General features: G+C 39.6%; 1 protein-coding gene across 2 annotated transcripts in view; it reads left to right on the forward strand.

Annotated features, from left to right (window-relative positions):
* USP22 (ubiquitin specific peptidase 22) overlaps positions 1–17,305 on the forward strand; it is a 113,111-nt gene that overhangs the window by 94,030 nt on the left and 1,776 nt on the right. For both annotated transcript variants that reach the window (XM_086622239.1, XM_086622240.1), the window contains 6 exons: positions 5,148–5,253; positions 6,846–7,004; positions 9,227–9,353; positions 12,681–12,772; positions 14,248–14,310; positions 16,226–16,375. In XM_086622239.1, coding sequence (XP_086478365.1) covers positions 5,148–5,253; positions 6,846–7,004; positions 9,227–9,353; positions 12,681–12,772; positions 14,248–14,310; positions 16,226–16,375 — 697 coding nt within the window. The remainder of the gene's footprint in view (positions 1–5,147; positions 5,254–6,845; positions 7,005–9,226; positions 9,354–12,680; positions 12,773–14,247; positions 14,311–16,225; positions 16,376–17,305) is intronic.

Here is a 17,305-nt window from a genome sequence, read left to right on the forward strand (position 1 = left end):
GAGAATGTGTCCTAAAGCTACAATAAGCAAATAATGCCTCCCCTGCCAATATTAAATATTTATTTTGCTGAATCAAAAAAGTTTTTAAACCATCCAGTCAATAGTAATTGAGTTCTGTGATTAACACACAGTGAAGTAAAATAAAGTCATGGTGAAAATTTTGTCCAAAAGCCTTAACTTTTATTATTATTATTATTATTCATGATCACCAAGGCTTCTGGCATCAAAGTAAGTGAAAGTGTTCCTTATGGTAAGAGCTGTATAAATGTCCAGCGATACCCATTTGGCTGACACTGGTCATTTATCCCTTTTCCATTCCATTTATTCAACTTCCTAAGAAGTGTCCTAGTGCAAGTCAGAGAAGGCTGTGAATGCTTTTTAGTGCTGTCATTGCCTAAATTAGGAAAGATACATGATTTTGATGTGCATTTAAAGATAAGTTTTGTAACGCTGCATCTTACAAAGCATAAAATTAGCTGCCTTGAGGTTATGAGCTGTCTGGCCCAGGTAGTTGCTTGTTTTGTTTGGTCTGGTTGTTTTTTTTTTAATGCTGGTTGAATATATACTTTGGTTTAGTGGTATCTGAAGTTTTGGAAGCGCAGGATACCTGTAGGATCACCCATGTAAATCATGTCTTGGGTGATAGCTCTTCTTGTGCTGGCACTGCTGTGTCGAGCTGTGGCATCTGTACAGGGCATATTCCGAGCGCTTAACAGGGCTCCTCTGTGCTGCTGGAGTAATACAAAAGGTTTCTGAATAAAAGGGATCCAGTCTGTCATGTTTATGCATCTTTATTTTTTATTCCAACAGCTGGAGAAAGACAGTCTAACTGGAAAGTAGTGTGTTGGTGGGGAAAAAACCAACCTAAGCTATTAATGACTCCTCTTTCGCTACTGTTCAGCCAAAGTGTGCGTAAGGGCTGCCCTGAAATGCACACTCCACCTAAAAAAGCGAGAGCTTTCTTGAATCGGAATTCTTTTTCCAGCATCGCTACTATAAATGACATCTAAAATTGTATCTGCATTTTGTGCTCTTCCAGTCTCTTGCTGGTTTGATAGTGCTCAGAGTTCTGCGGTGTCGTTGTACGTTGGTGTTTGTGGTCCTTCTCGCCACAAAAGCTTCCAAATGAGATTCAGAGCTTACTCTGCATCGGATAGTAGCTGCTTCACCGGGGCAGTGCTGTAAGCAGCCTTGCTGCAAGGGTCATGGCTGCCTTCTTTGTACTAAAGTCTAACTGTTCACCTGGACTTTGGCGTGTATTGCCTTCGATCTTTAAAATGCACAACTTGGATTTTCAGTCTCTGAATACGTTTGGATTATGGAAGATGCTGAAAATGATCAGACATTGATCTATTGCTTCTTGTGTGTTTTCTTAGACTCTTCTATGAAGAACAAGTACAAAGTATAGCCCAGGCTGCATGTGGGATCCTTCAAGGAGTTCCAGGGCTCTTCATTTGTTAGAGGAATATAAATAATGGATATTTCTGCCCAGTCTGTAAAGCATTAGGTCAGCTTTTAGTCAACATGACAGATACGTCTTAATTGTCAGTGGTCTGGATGAAATTCAGCATGCTAATTCTGTAGACCCCCATGACAGTGAGGTTCCAATCATCCAAACACTTTGTAGTTTACTAACTTTGGCTCAGACGTATTTGAACTTGGAGAAACTTAGACCAGAATTGTTATTTTCTTGTAGGGAGCAAGACTGCAATTCAAAAATTAATGTTCAGCCCATTGAATTCACTGGCTGTGGTTATTTATTGATCTATCTATTTATTTATCTATCTATCTATTTATTTATTTATTGCAAGAGCAACAACAATCAAGCAGCAGAGATGCTCTATTGTACACAAAAGTTCAAAAAGCGAGATAAAACAATTTAAGTAATCCTGTGTTTTTATCCCAAACTTTATTCAACCAATGTTACTCAGTTGTCTAACAAAAGAGAGTAGTATATTAAAGCTGATTATTTCTCATTTATCTGTTTTTTGTGAAGCATTTTGCATTCCTCTTTAACAAGGGCTGCTACAAAGCAGATTTGAAGCCTGGTGCTAGGTATCATGACAGAAAAAGAATGGTGTGCTGAGATTTGGGAGTAAACCACTACCCTGCTCCGTGAATTCTACATGGTATTCTTAGGAACTGATAAAAGCTTATGCTTGTGAAACATGTCGTCTGCTGTGATCCATATAAATTTATATGTGCACTGCCTTGTCAATAAAGAATAACAAGCACATGTTCGGAACACTGAGGGCCAAAGTAAAGCAGAAAAGTTAACATTAATGTCTTGACAAATGCCCTTTTTAAAATCTGGCAATTTTAAAATTCCTTTTTCTAATTTGAAATACATAATGGAAGTTGGAGGCAAAACTATTTTATTTCAAAACCAAAAGCAATGTTAAGTAATCTATAGCTGTTCTTACAGTTGGTACATATGATTTACCCTTAGTAGTATATTAAATGCTTATGTATTTGAGTGCCAGTTAATATGCCCAGTTACTGCACAAATGCTGTAGTAACTTTGGGGTGTTTTTTAAAAAGGAGTTGCATTTCATTTGAATCCAAACTTTCAAACTGACGTTCTTATAATTACATTACTATTTATATTGATGTATTCTCAAGTTAGGTTTTAGTCTTGTGCTGGCCCATCTCTTGCAAGGAGCTGCTGATTTCCCTAGTAGGAATTATCATCAGCTTTAAAACCAAAAATGTATGAAACTAAAACCTACTTTGCAAGACAGAAATGTTGAAGGGAACCTTAACTTGAGCACAACAATCTAGCAGCTTCTAGTTCTCAGCTGCATAATATACCTCCTCTCAGCATCTGCTACATATTGACAAGTGTGAGTAGGTGGTAATCTTAATTTTTTTTTCCCTCCTCACCAACCAAATGTCATGGGAAATAATGTTGAGTGGGTAATGCCCTTCTGTTTTGTTGGGAACAAGCTCGCAGGATATTCTTTTGAGACCCTCTTGTCACAGATCCTAATTGACTTGTGTAATTGAAAAGGGAGTATTGGTTCTCTCCCGTAGGCGGAAATAGCTGTCTGTTAAAGGTGTCCAACAGGGAGGTTACCTGTGGTCCCCAGAAAATCTGCAGGCGCTGTTCCTCTGCTGCCCCCTCAAAACAAAACAGGGAGATAATGTTTCAAAGGGTGACATTACAAGGATGTGGCAGTTGCATGTTGTTTCTTTAAAAAGGAAAAGTGAAGTTTTGAAAACAAGGATAAAACCCATCAAATTCTTTTTTGAAAAATCCACATGTAGTCTTTAAAGCTGATAAGTGACCTTTTACTAAAGGTGAAGGATGTCTTATACAGTCTCTGTGCTGTATGCTCTACTCATTAGCTTAGAATAATCGAGACCTCGTGAAGATCTTAAGTTCAGTAAGATTTAGCTGAAATTCCCACCAAGAAGTGCCTGAGACTGGGTCCGATAACCCCCAACTTGAACCTCGTACATTTGAAACCTGATTTTAGAGCATTTTGTTCAAGAGACGTTTTAAGGAAACAATATGCTTTTCTTGGCAATTCAAACAGAAGTTTCTAAAGCAGGCAGCTGAGCAAGAGCTTTTCTGAGGCATTTAGGATCTAATTAACTGAAGTAGCCCATTACAGCTTAGTAGATATCACCTAGGTCTGCTTTTCCACACTTAGTATCAGGTGGAACCTTTACTGACAATATTTTTCATCAAACTTTTAAAGCAGCATTGGAAAAAAAAAAAATATCTTATTCCTTCCTGCTGCAGGAAGATTCCAGGTAGAGCACCTCAGACACAAGAAAAGTGGTGGGGTTTTTGCCCTATGCTTTTAGTTTCTTCACCTTTTTTTTTTTTTTGACATACATGACTAGAAATTAATTGGTTTTGACTAATAGCTGTGATTTAAAGAGTCAACATCTCAGTATTTCGGCTTCAGAAATTAAATACTTCCTGCTAAGTTAAAGATACTGGGAAACCTGGCAAAACTTAATTCTGTCTTAGCGATTTCTGTTGTAGGAGATGGGAAGACATCTTAAGATGTACTTCACAAAATAATTGGCTGACGCTGTGAAATAGTTCGTGTGCGCATCTCTGCTTACAAAGCAAAACCAACTGCATCTATCCTACCCAAGGAAAATAAGCAGTACAGTCTTGGAAATCAAAGAATAGGTGTATCACTCATAGCTCACCTGTCGGGAATGGAAGGAGTATGCTTCAAAGCCAAGCACTGCGCCAAGAAATTTTTGGATATTTAATGCTCTGGTTAGTCTAAGAAAGCTGAATTGGCTTAATCTCAGCACTGAAATCATAAAAATGAATCGTTGTGCTCCTGAGACCTGCAATGACAGTTTATAATGCCTAAGAGATGGGTATGCGTTCATCGTGCCCCTTGGGAAACTCACAGGATTGCCGTGTCGCAGAAGAAGCTGGAGGAAGACGCAGCACTTACCTTCCCCCTTCCGATAAGGACATTGTTCATTCTCTCACGGGTGAAAACTTGAACAGAAAGTACACATTTATGTTGAAAGGACAGGATGCAGACGGCAGGCTGGAGGTTAGTGGGTCTTACAGACCTCCTCCCTCTGCTCTGCTGTCAGAAGTTGACTGGGATAGAGTTAGAAGTAGCATTTGCTGTTGTTTCTCCTCTCTGTTCACTAGAAAAACGTGTTATTGAATGCTCCACCTAAGCACGATCTAGTGCTTCTGTGGTAGAGAGCTGGCCGTGTCTCTAGATACAAATGCTGCACGGTGGTGCTCTAAGTGAACTTCAAACACTCATTTTAATGAACCACCTTGGCAACTCCTTTGTCTTAGGAACTGATCTTTATACCAGACAGTGCAGAGCAAATCCCTGTGAAGGGAGATAGAGCTGTATCCTGAAAAGGGTCTGGCTAACAGCTGGTATGGCTTCAAGCTTCACCTCTACGGCAGTTAGCTGTGTTTAGTCACCTTCTGATTGTCTTTTATATTTTTTTTAGGAGCTCTCATCTTATTTCCTTGTTTTTTCTTCAACACACAGTGTTTTCAGGGTTCTATATTGTCTGTGTGAACTCGTAGTATGTTTATAAGGTTGTGTTATAAGGAGTTACTTGAGATGCAGCCCAAGATGAGCCACTGTTCCCTTGGAGGATTTTTGACTTCTGAGTCTGTGTTTGCTTTCCTCCAGGTGATGATAATGGGAAGAAGGCCAACAACCCCAACCACTGTAACTGCATCATAGACCAAATCTTCACAGGCGGACTGCAGTCTGATGTTACCTGTCAAGTCTGCCAGTAAGTAATTTTATTCTGATTCTGCACTCTGATTTGAATCCATATACCCTCCAGTGCAACAGTGTATTGTATCGTTTTTTTTCTTGAGTATCAATAAAATACCAGCAAGATTCCAGTAGGACAAGATATTTAAATACAGCATCAGCTAAATGCAATCAGTTACCAGTTAACTGTCATATGTTAATACATACCAAAAAAAACTACATGGAAAGTACCACAGGTTTATGAACATAAACTTTTTACTAGTCTGTAAAAGGTTGTTTTCCAAGTTGATGAGGAAAAGACTTCCAGGATATTTGATTCTGAAAGTATGTCATTGCCACTACATCTGAAGAAAATTCTGATACACAACCATATTTTCCTTTGGTTAGAAGCCTCATGTATCATCAGGAGAGATTTCAGAGAGGCTGATACCTAATGTAGTCTGGAGTATCAGCAGGTAAATGTTTTACAAGTGTAGGGAAAAAAGTATTTGTTCTGCTCTGTGTACTGAAGCAAGTTGACTTCTCTTTCAAGAGAAATTGCATCTTGCATTTTTCATAATTACTCACATGGTCCTACAGATGGACTGTTGTGCTGTGCTTGTTTGAATCTGCTTTTATTCTCAGTTTCCTGGAGAGATTTGCAGAAGATCTGCTGTAAGAAAAACATACGAAATTTGTTCTTTGCCTGGTAGAGCCACAGAATCCTTACATGATAATGGAAAGCTTGATGTCTTATGACACAATATTAGCATTGATGAAACTTTAACAAAAGACATCTTCTTTTGAAAATTGACAACTTTTGCACAAATGAAACTGGAAAAAAGGCAGAATATTGTAGGCTTAATGGGAGTGCAGAGTGAAAGACACTAGTTTTAGAGGGAAAGAGAAGTCAGAAAATAGGCATAACGAGTACAAACAGGAAACTTTTCCAAACTAGGAGCTTAGACCCCTGGAGTTCTCTTAAAAATATAAATGCCGGAAGAAAATACTTGAGTCCAATCAAGTCTTGTAGAGAAATCTGATCAAAACATACGCTACTTCTTGATGCAGTTATTCTTTGTCCTCTCAAATTCCAAATGCTGTAGGAGATGCTAATACCAACTGTGAAGCTTAGTTCCATGCACTACTGTACAGCAAAAGTATTTGACACTCTCTCTACTGAAGTAGCCTGAAGCACCATCTTCCATGTCTTGACCAGAGAACCGTGCTTCTAAACTAGTAGAATTGCACACAGCTGTCGTCACAAATGTTAGCTGGTTTATACTGGACAGTAGTATGACCAGTACCTTTGTCTCTGAGTAGCCCAGCTTGTTCACTTTGAGTCACAGGGCTTCCATGAGTGGAAGCATGTATTAAATGCCTATATCTTGTGTTTAGTACATCACATACCTTGGCTAAAACACGTGGCTTTTAAATATTAAGGAAAATCAGTCGGTTGGGAGAAAACACTCTGGAGCAACTACATTTTCTGTCATCTTTGAGTGCCCTCTAGGGGTGATGTAGATCCCGTAGTTCTTAAAAGTAAGTATGTGGTGTGTACCATAAAGTGAGAGAGACTGTTAATTTTCCTTCCTTTAAACTGCTCTTAAACTGCTTTCTCTTTCCTAGTGGCGTTTCCACAACGATAGACCCGTTTTGGGACATCAGTTTGGATTTGCCAGGCTCCTCCACCCCGTTCTGGCCACTGAGTCCGGGGAGCGATGGCAGTGTCGTAAACGGGGAAAGCCATGTGTCAGGCACCACCACTCTCACAGACTGCTTGCGAAGGTATGACATGAGACAAATACAATTTTGGTGGGGTAAAAAAAAAAAAATTGCCTTCTTTCTGTTCTCCAGATGCCACTGAACAATGGGATTAAGTGATGCTTTGCCATGACATTATTCCCAAACAGCATTTTTATACCTATTTTAGTTTTTTGCATAAGAGAAGGTGAGAAGGTAAAGCAGGCTCAGAGCAACAGAAAGCCTAACGATAAACAATCAGAACCAGTTGCCACGTGATGCAAAAGAAACAAATTTTACATTGACTATTGCCAGGCCATGTGGTTTTAAATGATTGAAACCACTAGAGTCTGTCTCCATGTTCTTGGTTGTGTCAACTAAGCAAGCACATAAAAAGAGTTCACAATGCATTTAATATTTGTCTGAATGATAACACCGAAGTATGAATCTTATTTGGTTCTAAGCAGAGCTGAGCGTCAGCTACTGCCAACTTAGTTGTGGGGATGGCATTGGGAATTAAAGGAATGGAGCTTTCAAAAAGAAAAGATAATTCTGAGCAGAAAACTTGGGCATCTTGGAAACAGGTAACTGGAGAGAATGTTACAGCTTCATATTCAGTTAACTTGCATTTTTTAGCAGATCTTAAAGTCATTCTCTTGTGGCAACTGTAGGTGTTTGGCAAAGGTATTTGAAGAGGTTACCTGTAGCCTGGGGTAAAGCTAATCCTCCCGAAATAAAAATTCGCAGCCTCTGACATCTGATTTCTAACCTTCATGATACTTTTAAGATCAATAATTTTAAGGAAACAAGGAAATTGGTACAAAAGAGAAACTGCTGATGTAGGAATGCATCAAGAGGCAAAACCAGTCTAATTTTGGTGATTTTCTTCAACACTGGGATTAGTAGAATCAGAGAGAGGTGATGATAGGGAAGGAAAAACATCCAGGTTCAAAGATGCTCTCAAAGAGTATGCATTTTGAAAGGAAGTTGAACTCTAATGGATAAAGAGGATGAGTCTAACTTCTTAACTCAAAAAGTTAGCAAGCAGGTTGAATATTAGATTCGAACAAGGAAGATGTGTAACTTCATGTCAACCACTGCAGCCATGCAACTTGAAGTTGGCTTGAAGAAGGAAGGATTGAGCAGGAATATGACAAAAAAGTAGGCACTCCTAACAACAATAACAAAAAATGTATGAGCCTTTTTACAGACTTGAGAGAAGACAAAAAATATATAAAAAAAAAGCCCAAAACAAAACCAGAGAATGGTGATGCATAGGCTACCTAAAGGAAATCTTGTTAATTAAACAAGAGGGGAGACCAACAGGCTGTGATGGTTATTTAATGCTGGAGACTTCATTGGCCATAAACAGAATGAGGCAAGGTAGGGTTAGGGACGAGCTGATACCGTGTTGCTCTCATGTGCTTAGTGTGTGCCTTAATGTAAAATGTTCAATTATATTTAAAAATATTTCATCTCAAAAATCCTAGTTGTAAAGCAGCCTCTGGGGAGAGGATTCATTTGCCCCATGGAAGTCTAAACTTGGAGGAAAAGACTTAGCAGTCCATCCTCCTAGGCTTTTCTGTGCTGACAGTTGCTGAAAAAGTGAGAGATGTTTTGCTTCAGTGTGTTGTGAGAACACAGAGGTAGTATATTTTTCTCGATGCAGTTCCTTATTCTGTAATGGTCTCTTCTATAGCTCCCTTGAGCAGTTCTGTCTGAAAATTTTGAAAGAGATTTTTCTAGTTGTCAACACTTGGGCTTTCTTGGAAGATATCTATATTTTGAAAAGAACTTTGTGTTTACAGCCCTTCTCATCTCAGAGCTTTGATCCTAGCCCTGGAGGGCTACAAGCTGGAAGAGTGTCCTGCAGATACCATGCAGCTGAGCACAGAAATCGTGTCATCTTGCTTCAGAACCTCCATATAAATGTTTTTGGTTTTGAAAACAAAAGATCTTTGCTTTTTGTATGAAAATGAGCTGTCCTGTTGTAGGAGATGAACTAATATTTATCTCCTTTCTCATACACTGATGCATTTCAGTCCAATGTTCCCAAGTAGAGCAATGATAAATGTCAGATTTGGACATCTGAACCATAGCACTTGACATTATTATAGGTGTTGGGTTTTTTCAAAATGATGCTTAAAAGCCATGAACTCTGTCTCTTGTGATGCCAACGACCCACAAATAAAATAAGTGTTTTCAGCATATGTGGAAAATCATCTGATTGTTTCGTGCATCCTTTTGCTTTTCAATATTTTTTTCAGGTTTACAAGGCCAGAACATCTAGGAAGCAGTGCCAAAATCAAATGTAGTGGTTGCCATAGCTACCAGGAATCTACCAAACAACTCACTATGAAGAAGTTACCCATTGTGGCCTGTTTTCATCTCAAAGTAAGTTCACAGGGGGCAGACAGAGCAGAGTACACGTATTCCTCTCTGAGAGGATAAGTTAAATTCCTGGACGTATCTTCTGGCTTTCGCTGACTAATCTTTTATGATATAAATTCATATAAAGAACAGCTTGCATGCCCAGCTAGATTTTCTATTAAGATAGTATTACATTATCTATAATGTAGCTTTGCAGTATGTCTGTGGGAACCCAGCTAGTCAGAATCTAGAAACAAAATGGAAGGCTAGAGCAATACCTGAACCTGCGGAGAAACCAATTTCCAGTAACACTTACTCATCCTGCAAGGTAAAATTTTTACCCTGCACTTCTACTGGAAGAATGCCACAGAACTCTGTTGGAGGAAAAGCGTGAAAAAGTTATCGGTTGCAGTGGAGAAGGCTGCTTATATCTTCCCAGCTGCGATGTTTTCAACATTTCCGATCCTGGTGACGTCAGATGCAATGATGGGAGATAATGTCATAGTTGGTGCTCTCAGAGAGCTTAGTCCTGTACATACTCTTTAAATTTAAACAGTATGACTGCTGTGCCAAGCAGGCAGCTATCACAGAAGGTGAAGATCATTCTGTGCCAAGAGGCAAAGGGTCCTTGAGAGGTGATGCCACAGGCCTTTGTGAAGCAGCCACCATAGTAATTTAACTGCATCTTTGATCTGCTTGAGCTTTTCAGATGCAGACCTCTGAGGTCTTGAGTGATTCCTGGGACAGAATGACAAAGTCCTCTCATTGCTAGGCAGCAGCTGATGATCACTGGCCTCAGCTCTTACTATGACCAGTGTTTCAAGAAACTGCTTATCTGATGATGATACTAAGGGCACATAAGCTACATAAAGAAAAAGAGCGTTTTACCGATGACCGTGGTGACTAGAAACAGATTTTAAGAAGTCAGCTTATGTGCTCTGTACAAACAAAGACTTGTATTGCTTCTCTGTCCAGCTGAGGAATGGCAAATTGGTAGAACACAAGCTCCAGAGACTTTGTTTAGTTGTTCAATTCTTACATTGTTTCTAGGCTTTAAACATTGGTAAAACACCTGGGTAACTTTAATAGTGTTGGAATTAGACCTTTATCTTGTAGCTGTCATGGCAAAGTGCATGCTGAACGTTGCTGTAACATGTGGGCAGTTTTTCTGGTTTAGTTTCCAGTATCCTCTAAGCTAGGTCAGTACATTCATACTGGAAAATCTAATAATCTGTGTAACTGTAGCGTCCTATAGTGTCATGGTCTAACTTCGCAAGTCACGGACTGTATTCAAGAAATAATTGTAGTTTGGAATTATTAAATTACATAGCAACGCCATATCCAGCGTAGCAGCAATTTAAAATTTATTTTCAAAATTTAGCTTGTACAGAAGCTTGTTAATGAAATGTAGAGGTCTTGACATGAAAACAGAGTGCCATAGGAAGGTCTCTATCCACGAGAAAAGATTGATTCTGCTTTCTGCTGGAAAAAGGTGTTACAAGTGGAAAGAATTTCCCCTTCTGTAATTCACATGCCTTTTCAGACTGTTTGGGACAATCATGCCTTCAGATGTTCACCCTCGTGTTCCAGCAATTCTTCAGTTGCATCTTGACTGTTAACGAAGACGATAGGCAATGTTATATGCCAAGGATATCAGCCTGACTGGAATAGATAGTAGCACAGTTCCTTTGTTGTTCTTTGGCTGTTTATGGTCCTCGTGGAAAAAAAGGAATGTCATAGAATCACAGAATAGTTTGGGTTGGAAGGGACCTCAAAGATCGTCTAGTTCCAGCCCCCCTGCCGTGGGCAGGGACACCCTCCACTACACCAGGTTGCCCAAAACCTCATCCAACCTGGCCTTGAATGCTTCCAGGGATGGGACAGCCACAACTTCTCTGGGCAACCTGTTCCAGTGCCACACCACCCTCAAAGTGAAGAATTTCTTCCTTAGATTTAATCTAAATTTCCCCTCTTTCCATTTAGAGCCATTTCCCCTTGTCCTATTGCTACATGTCCTTGTAAAAAGTCCCTCTCCAGCTTTCCTGTAGGCCCCCTTTAAGTACTGGAAAGCTGCAATAAGATCACCCCGGAGCCTTCTCTTCTCCAGGCTGAACAGCCCCAACTCTCTCAGCCTGTCTCCATAGCAGCAGTGCTCCAGCCCTCGGATCATCTTCGTGGCCTCCTCTGGACCTGCTTCAGCAGCCCCATGTCCTTCTAATGTTCTTCATGTCATTCTGCATGAGTGACTTAAGGTTTCAGGAGCGCTTGGCCAGTTGCTTGGCTTTTAGGCGGGGTTGGGGATGCTGGGCTCTTGCTTTTACTTTGACATTGCTTTGTCCAAAGAGCAGAATTACTTAGGTGAATCTTGCCAACTACTCTGCAATAACAAAGCAAAAACAATGTGCTCAACCCCTTTCCTACACTAAGTTCAGTAGTTGTGTTATCCAGATGACTGAAGCTTGGTTTGTTTGTTTTTTAAAATGAATTACTTGTCCTAAGAGGTTCTGTTGTCCTGTTCATGCAAAATGCAAATTTCATTTCATGTGTTAAAGCAAAAAGAAACACAAAAGATAGAATTACAGAAGTCTCAGCTTTTCTACGTCTGCATCTGTTGCTAGGGAATTGTTATGGCACCACAATTGGAAAATAATTAACTTGAAGTGTAAATAGAGTAGAATTTCTGAGAAATGGGGAGAGAAGCTGCCTTTAAATAGAAACTCATTCATCTCTTTCTGTTATTTGTTCCTGTTTCCATTTAATGTTCAATCAAGAAGATGAGGAGAGGATGGTGGGTATTGCAGGCTCCTTTTGGCGGAGGGACAAGGCGTTTTTATTGCCGTATTCTATTTTTGCCTTAATTTGAGTTGGTGCTCCTGTGTAGGCTTGACTCCTGTCACTTGAGATGGTTGGATGGGTGGATGAAGTGTGTGAATCCAGTGGCAAGCTCTCATTGTCACCGGTTTTGTGTGCTCGTGTAGGCAGCAGTAGTGTGCAGTACAAATGAACACTGGTTTGGGTAAAGGCTGTGTGTGCTCTCTCTGTTTAATATTTTTTTTTCTTCATGTCAGTTGGGAATAAGCTTGTGTGTATGGATATTAAGGTAAACAATCTAATGAATACTATATTTTTCCTTCACAAATTGTTCCTTATTTTCCTGGTAGAAATGTTTTGGCATTTACATGGGGAATCTTGGTCCAACTAGTTGTTAGGAAAAAAATCTGGGAGTGTCCCTGGCTACTGACTGCTGATATGCTTTCACGTCATTGTTCTTAAGCTTAGGACATTTATAAAGATGGAAAATTTAGCCTTTCTCTAAAGAAAAAAAAAAAAATTCTTCCGCTTTGTCTCCAGCGGTTTGAACACTCAGCCAAACTGAGGCGAAAGATCACTACGTATGTCTCGTTTCCGCTGGAGCTGGACATGACACCATTCATGGCTTCCAGGTGTGTACCAAGTTCAAAATCCCCCAAAGACCTGGCCAGAACTGGTTACCAGTTCATACATGTGCACCATGAAACATGGAACATCCTTGAATCAAAGTTATTGCACAGTATGTATAATGATACTTCTGTTGTAAGCTTCTCCTTGAAATGTGCATCTTTTCTAAACTAATTTTTAGACAAACTGTTGAGTTTTGTGTGCCAGAAAACACTTTATATTTAAACATTTTTTATTTTGTTGTTAATGTGTGTTAAGTTTCTGGTTGCATGTTAAATTTACAGACTCAGATCCATTGTGCCTTCAGATCTCTGCTTTGGTCCCATCACCTGAGTGCCCACCCACCAGTCAATTGTGCAATTAGGCAGACTAGACATCACCTAGTGCTTAACCTAGTATTTCTGAAGCTATAAAAATCCTTCCTTTTTATTCTGGCATACATGCAAATCTGGAGTTTTTTGGTTTGCACCTTCAACTTCGGTTTAGAGAGTGCTGTAAGAAGAAAAAACATACTCCAGATTGAAATATCTATTTCTAATAGATATTTAAACAGAAACACCTCCCAGGTTTGTGAAAGACATGACATTTATACAAATATACCTTTATGAAAGGAATTTAATAGCTCAGCAAGTATTTGTCAGGTATTCCATTCAAATATACAAGAGGACAGTCAGATTTAATTTATATCTGAAGCAATGCAGAAAGTCCTAAAAGATGGCATCTCTTAACACAGGGGCTCTATTTGATGCTAAAACTTTACTAGTAACTTCAAGCTTTGCTGGCCTCGCCTTCCCCCCCCTGCTTCCCCTCAAAAAAAGTAGATACTTCTGCCTGGAAGTAAAGGAGAGCCCTGAAGTGCTCTCTTAAATAATATTATATTAAGAATATATGGTTTATTCCAGTATATTCTGGAGGTTTCGAGACTTCCCTGTTCCTCTGTGGTGAATTCTCCCTGGATAGAACAGGCTCTGCTGATGAAAGGTATCAAGCATAATGGAATATAGATGGGATAATCAGCAGGCATAACTCAGTAATCTGAATTTCATCGGCTATGAAATCAACAGCATAATCCTATTGCTGCTGTCAAAACACAAAATGAATTTACAAGTCAGAGCCAGGATGATTGACCCATCACAGGATAAAGGATTGATGTAATTAGATATTTTTCCAGGTTTAAAATACAAATCTTTTCTTAACCTGTTTTTTAGCTTTTTGGATAGGACATTTGATGCAAACAGATCTGTATTTGCAGCACTGAAGCCTTGACCAGGAGGAGAAATTGTGTTTCTTGTGTAGCATTGCTGTGAGAACAAATAAAGCATCTTTAGCATCCTAATCAGCAGCCTTTCTCTGCTGCTAAGCAGCGTTGTGCTTTTGAGTACGGACTGGTGCTCAGCAAACTGGCTGTGTCTTGCAAAACCTTTTTCCTCGCTTTGGGAAGCCACTGCTTTAAGTGACTGGATTTTTATGTGTGTTGCAGTAAAGAGAGCAGAATGAACGGGCAGTACCAGCAGCCGACGGATAGTCTAAACAATGATAATAAGTAAGTGGTACATTCCATGACTCCTATTGTGGAAGGTAGTTGGCTTCTAGAAGGAGATACACAGTCTGCTGTATGTTCTGCAATGCGAAGTGCATTACCATATTTGACAGCACAGTAAGTTTGAACTGCTGCAAAATAAAGCTGAAGTCTACAGTTGCGTACTGTTTTTTGGCAGCTGACTTTCAGATCTGAAGGTGAGAACGCCAGCAATCAGTCTATGGACAAAATTAAAAGCTATGGTTACAGTATGAAAAAGGATGGGTGGTTCCTTTCAAATAACCCTATTTCTATTGCAATAGCAAAGGGAGTTCCAGAGGACTGAAAGAAAGTCTGCAGAACACTGACACTCCAAGTCTCAAGTAGACAACCTCAGTAATTCTGGGGTCTCTTGGTCAGGTATTGATTCCAGTCACATAAATGACAGGATGATGTGGGACTTCAAGAATGTGAAGGGAGAGTAATTGAAACCAATATCCATAGCTTTATGGGAATAGAGATGGTCACAGAAACCTTACCTTTTTTTTTTAATAAGGTTACAAGTTTGGTTGCTACAGTCGTGCTGATTTTGTGTATTTAAATTTTTCAAGGCCCTTCATTTGAACTAAAAGTTTCATTAAGAATCTGGAATCACACAATGGATAGATTTAAAAACTCGCTGACTAGGTCTTAGTGCAGTTGTCACACAAGCAGATGCCAGGCAGATGTTATGTGTGATCCTGTAGCAACTGCCTGATTAGATGTATGTGGTTCAACAGTGTCAGCAAAGATCTGAAAGAAAACACACCTGATCACTGTTGAGGTTTGCACATGACTTAAATTGGAGAAGTTGTTAACAATTAAGAGGATTAGATAATGAGAGCAGAGACATCTGGGCTGCTTAGTGAGCTGGATGCCAGTAAACAGCTGAGGCAGTCTTAGAAGCTTCCAGCTAGGACTAGAGTGGTGTCCATCCTAGTTGGGTTGAAGGACTCCACTAGGAAGAGGGTGACTTTATAAATCAATGGCTCTGTAGACAGTCAGCTGAATAGGTGCCTTGTTGCAGCACCGTGTCAAAAGAGCTCTGTGAATTTTGAACATAGGTAGGACAATATCAAGTGAGATTAGAGAGATTATTTTACCGTTGTGCAGCTGTGTTTATATCCCAGTTTGAGGATAACATTTTAAGAAAGAGTTAAAGAGAGCAGAGAACACTAGAAAAACAGCTGCAAGCATATTTAAGACTGGAAACAAAATCTTACCTTAGAACAAAATAGCCAAGGACTTCAGTCTTCTTTTTAAGAAAAGAAATGGAAAAAAAGTTAAGAGCAACTTGATGAGTCTGTCACTATCTTTCTTCAGAACAGAGGTGCGTCTGCTAGTTTCCAGGCTAGCAGGAATGCACAGCAGCATCTGAAAGCTGAGAATATATTCAGTGTTTCAAAATAGTACAGACTTTCCAGATTAAGGACAATTAATCAGTACAGGACAGGAATTTGTCACCAGAAGTATTTCAGATTAGCTATGTTTAAGATTACCTCCTTCCCCATCCCCGTACCTCAAATGTATTTTTCTCGTTCAGTGGAGTAACTAATTGAGGGAAATATGTCACACTGGAAAGTCAGTGGTCCTCTTCAGGGGTGCATCAATATTGATCTATTTTAGAAGAAAAATCTTTGGTAGCCAGTATTGGTAAAGCTGGTGGATGTCATCAGGCTGGGGTGTTGCAGTAATAGCAAGATAGAAAAAGAAAAATGTGGTTCTTTTCCCTGGGCAAGGATGTCCTCTTCCCAGTTAATGTTAAGAGCTGGTGGTTTATTGGTGGATCAGGTCTTTACTATGGCTGGATGAGTTTATAAACGCAAGCTTCTACCTGTCTAAAATGTCAGTTGTGTTTTCCCTTTTGATCCACTTATTCATAAACTCTTTTCTGTACCAGGTATTCCTTGTTTGCAGTAGTTAATCACCAGGGAACCTTGGAGAGTGGGCACTATACCAGCTTCATCCGGCAGCACAAGGACCAGTGGTTCAAGTGTGATGATGCCATTATCACCAAGGCTAGCATTAAGGATGTGCTAGACAGCGAAGGGTAAGTTGTGAACTGGAAAGGGGAAAGAGGGAAAACTCTGACCTTTGCTGGGTTTTCCTTCAGTTAAAAGACCCTTTCATCATAGAGAAGACTTAATTTTGCTCTCTTTGAATATCTAATGGCTCTGTGTATGTATCAGTTGCTTTATAATCCTGGATTTGTTGAAGAAAGAAGAGGGGAGGGATGAGGGACATTAGCTGACTTTGCATGTCTGTAACTGGTGCTCATGTCCAAACTTTTGCTTGCTGATGGAAGGGACTGTGAAAACCAAAGTGGTGTGGTCATCCAGTGTCGGAGCAGGGCTGTTCCGAGTGTTCACCTCCATGACACAACCCAATCTTTGTCTGCAGAACCTCTGGATTACTATGAATGTAAAATATTTGAAGAAAAGCTCTTCAGAAAATCCTGTGAACCAGAGTGGCAAGGCTGTGTGGGAGGCAGAGACAGAACATGAGCTGTTTCTGAGCTCATGGCTTTAAATTGATTTCAGATTGACATTATGGTTTCAGATGTTTGCATTAGACAAGCATTGGCCGTGCAGAGCAGTAGTTTGCAAGGGAAGCATCTTGGTGTTCCTTGTTGGAGGGAAGAATTGGAGACTGGTATATATGTTTGAAGAATTAGAACTTAAATTCTGAAGTCTTCATTTTGCATTTTCAACTATGGATTTAGTACTGGAAAAATAAGCCTGTATCGTTCTTTTAATTATTCCTGCCATTTCCACTGAAATGCGCTGCAGGCACAGACGTTCAGTTGGTAATTTTTTTTTTAGCAGATTTTCCCATTTTTTGAACTTAAACCAGGAAGTAAAAAAATCTGTCCTGTAATATCTGAATTTTAGTGTTAAATAATTTGAAAAAGCAACTTGTGCTTTTGAGGTCAGCGGAAAAATGAGTTTGTTTTTCTTCAATAACAAGTGGGTCCTCAGAT

This window comes from Tauraco erythrolophus, chromosome 17 (genome assembly GCF_009769465.1).
Source record: "Tauraco erythrolophus isolate bTauEry1 chromosome 17, bTauEry1.pri, whole genome shotgun sequence".
NCBI lineage: Eukaryota > Metazoa > Chordata > Aves > Musophagiformes > Musophagidae > Tauraco > Tauraco erythrolophus.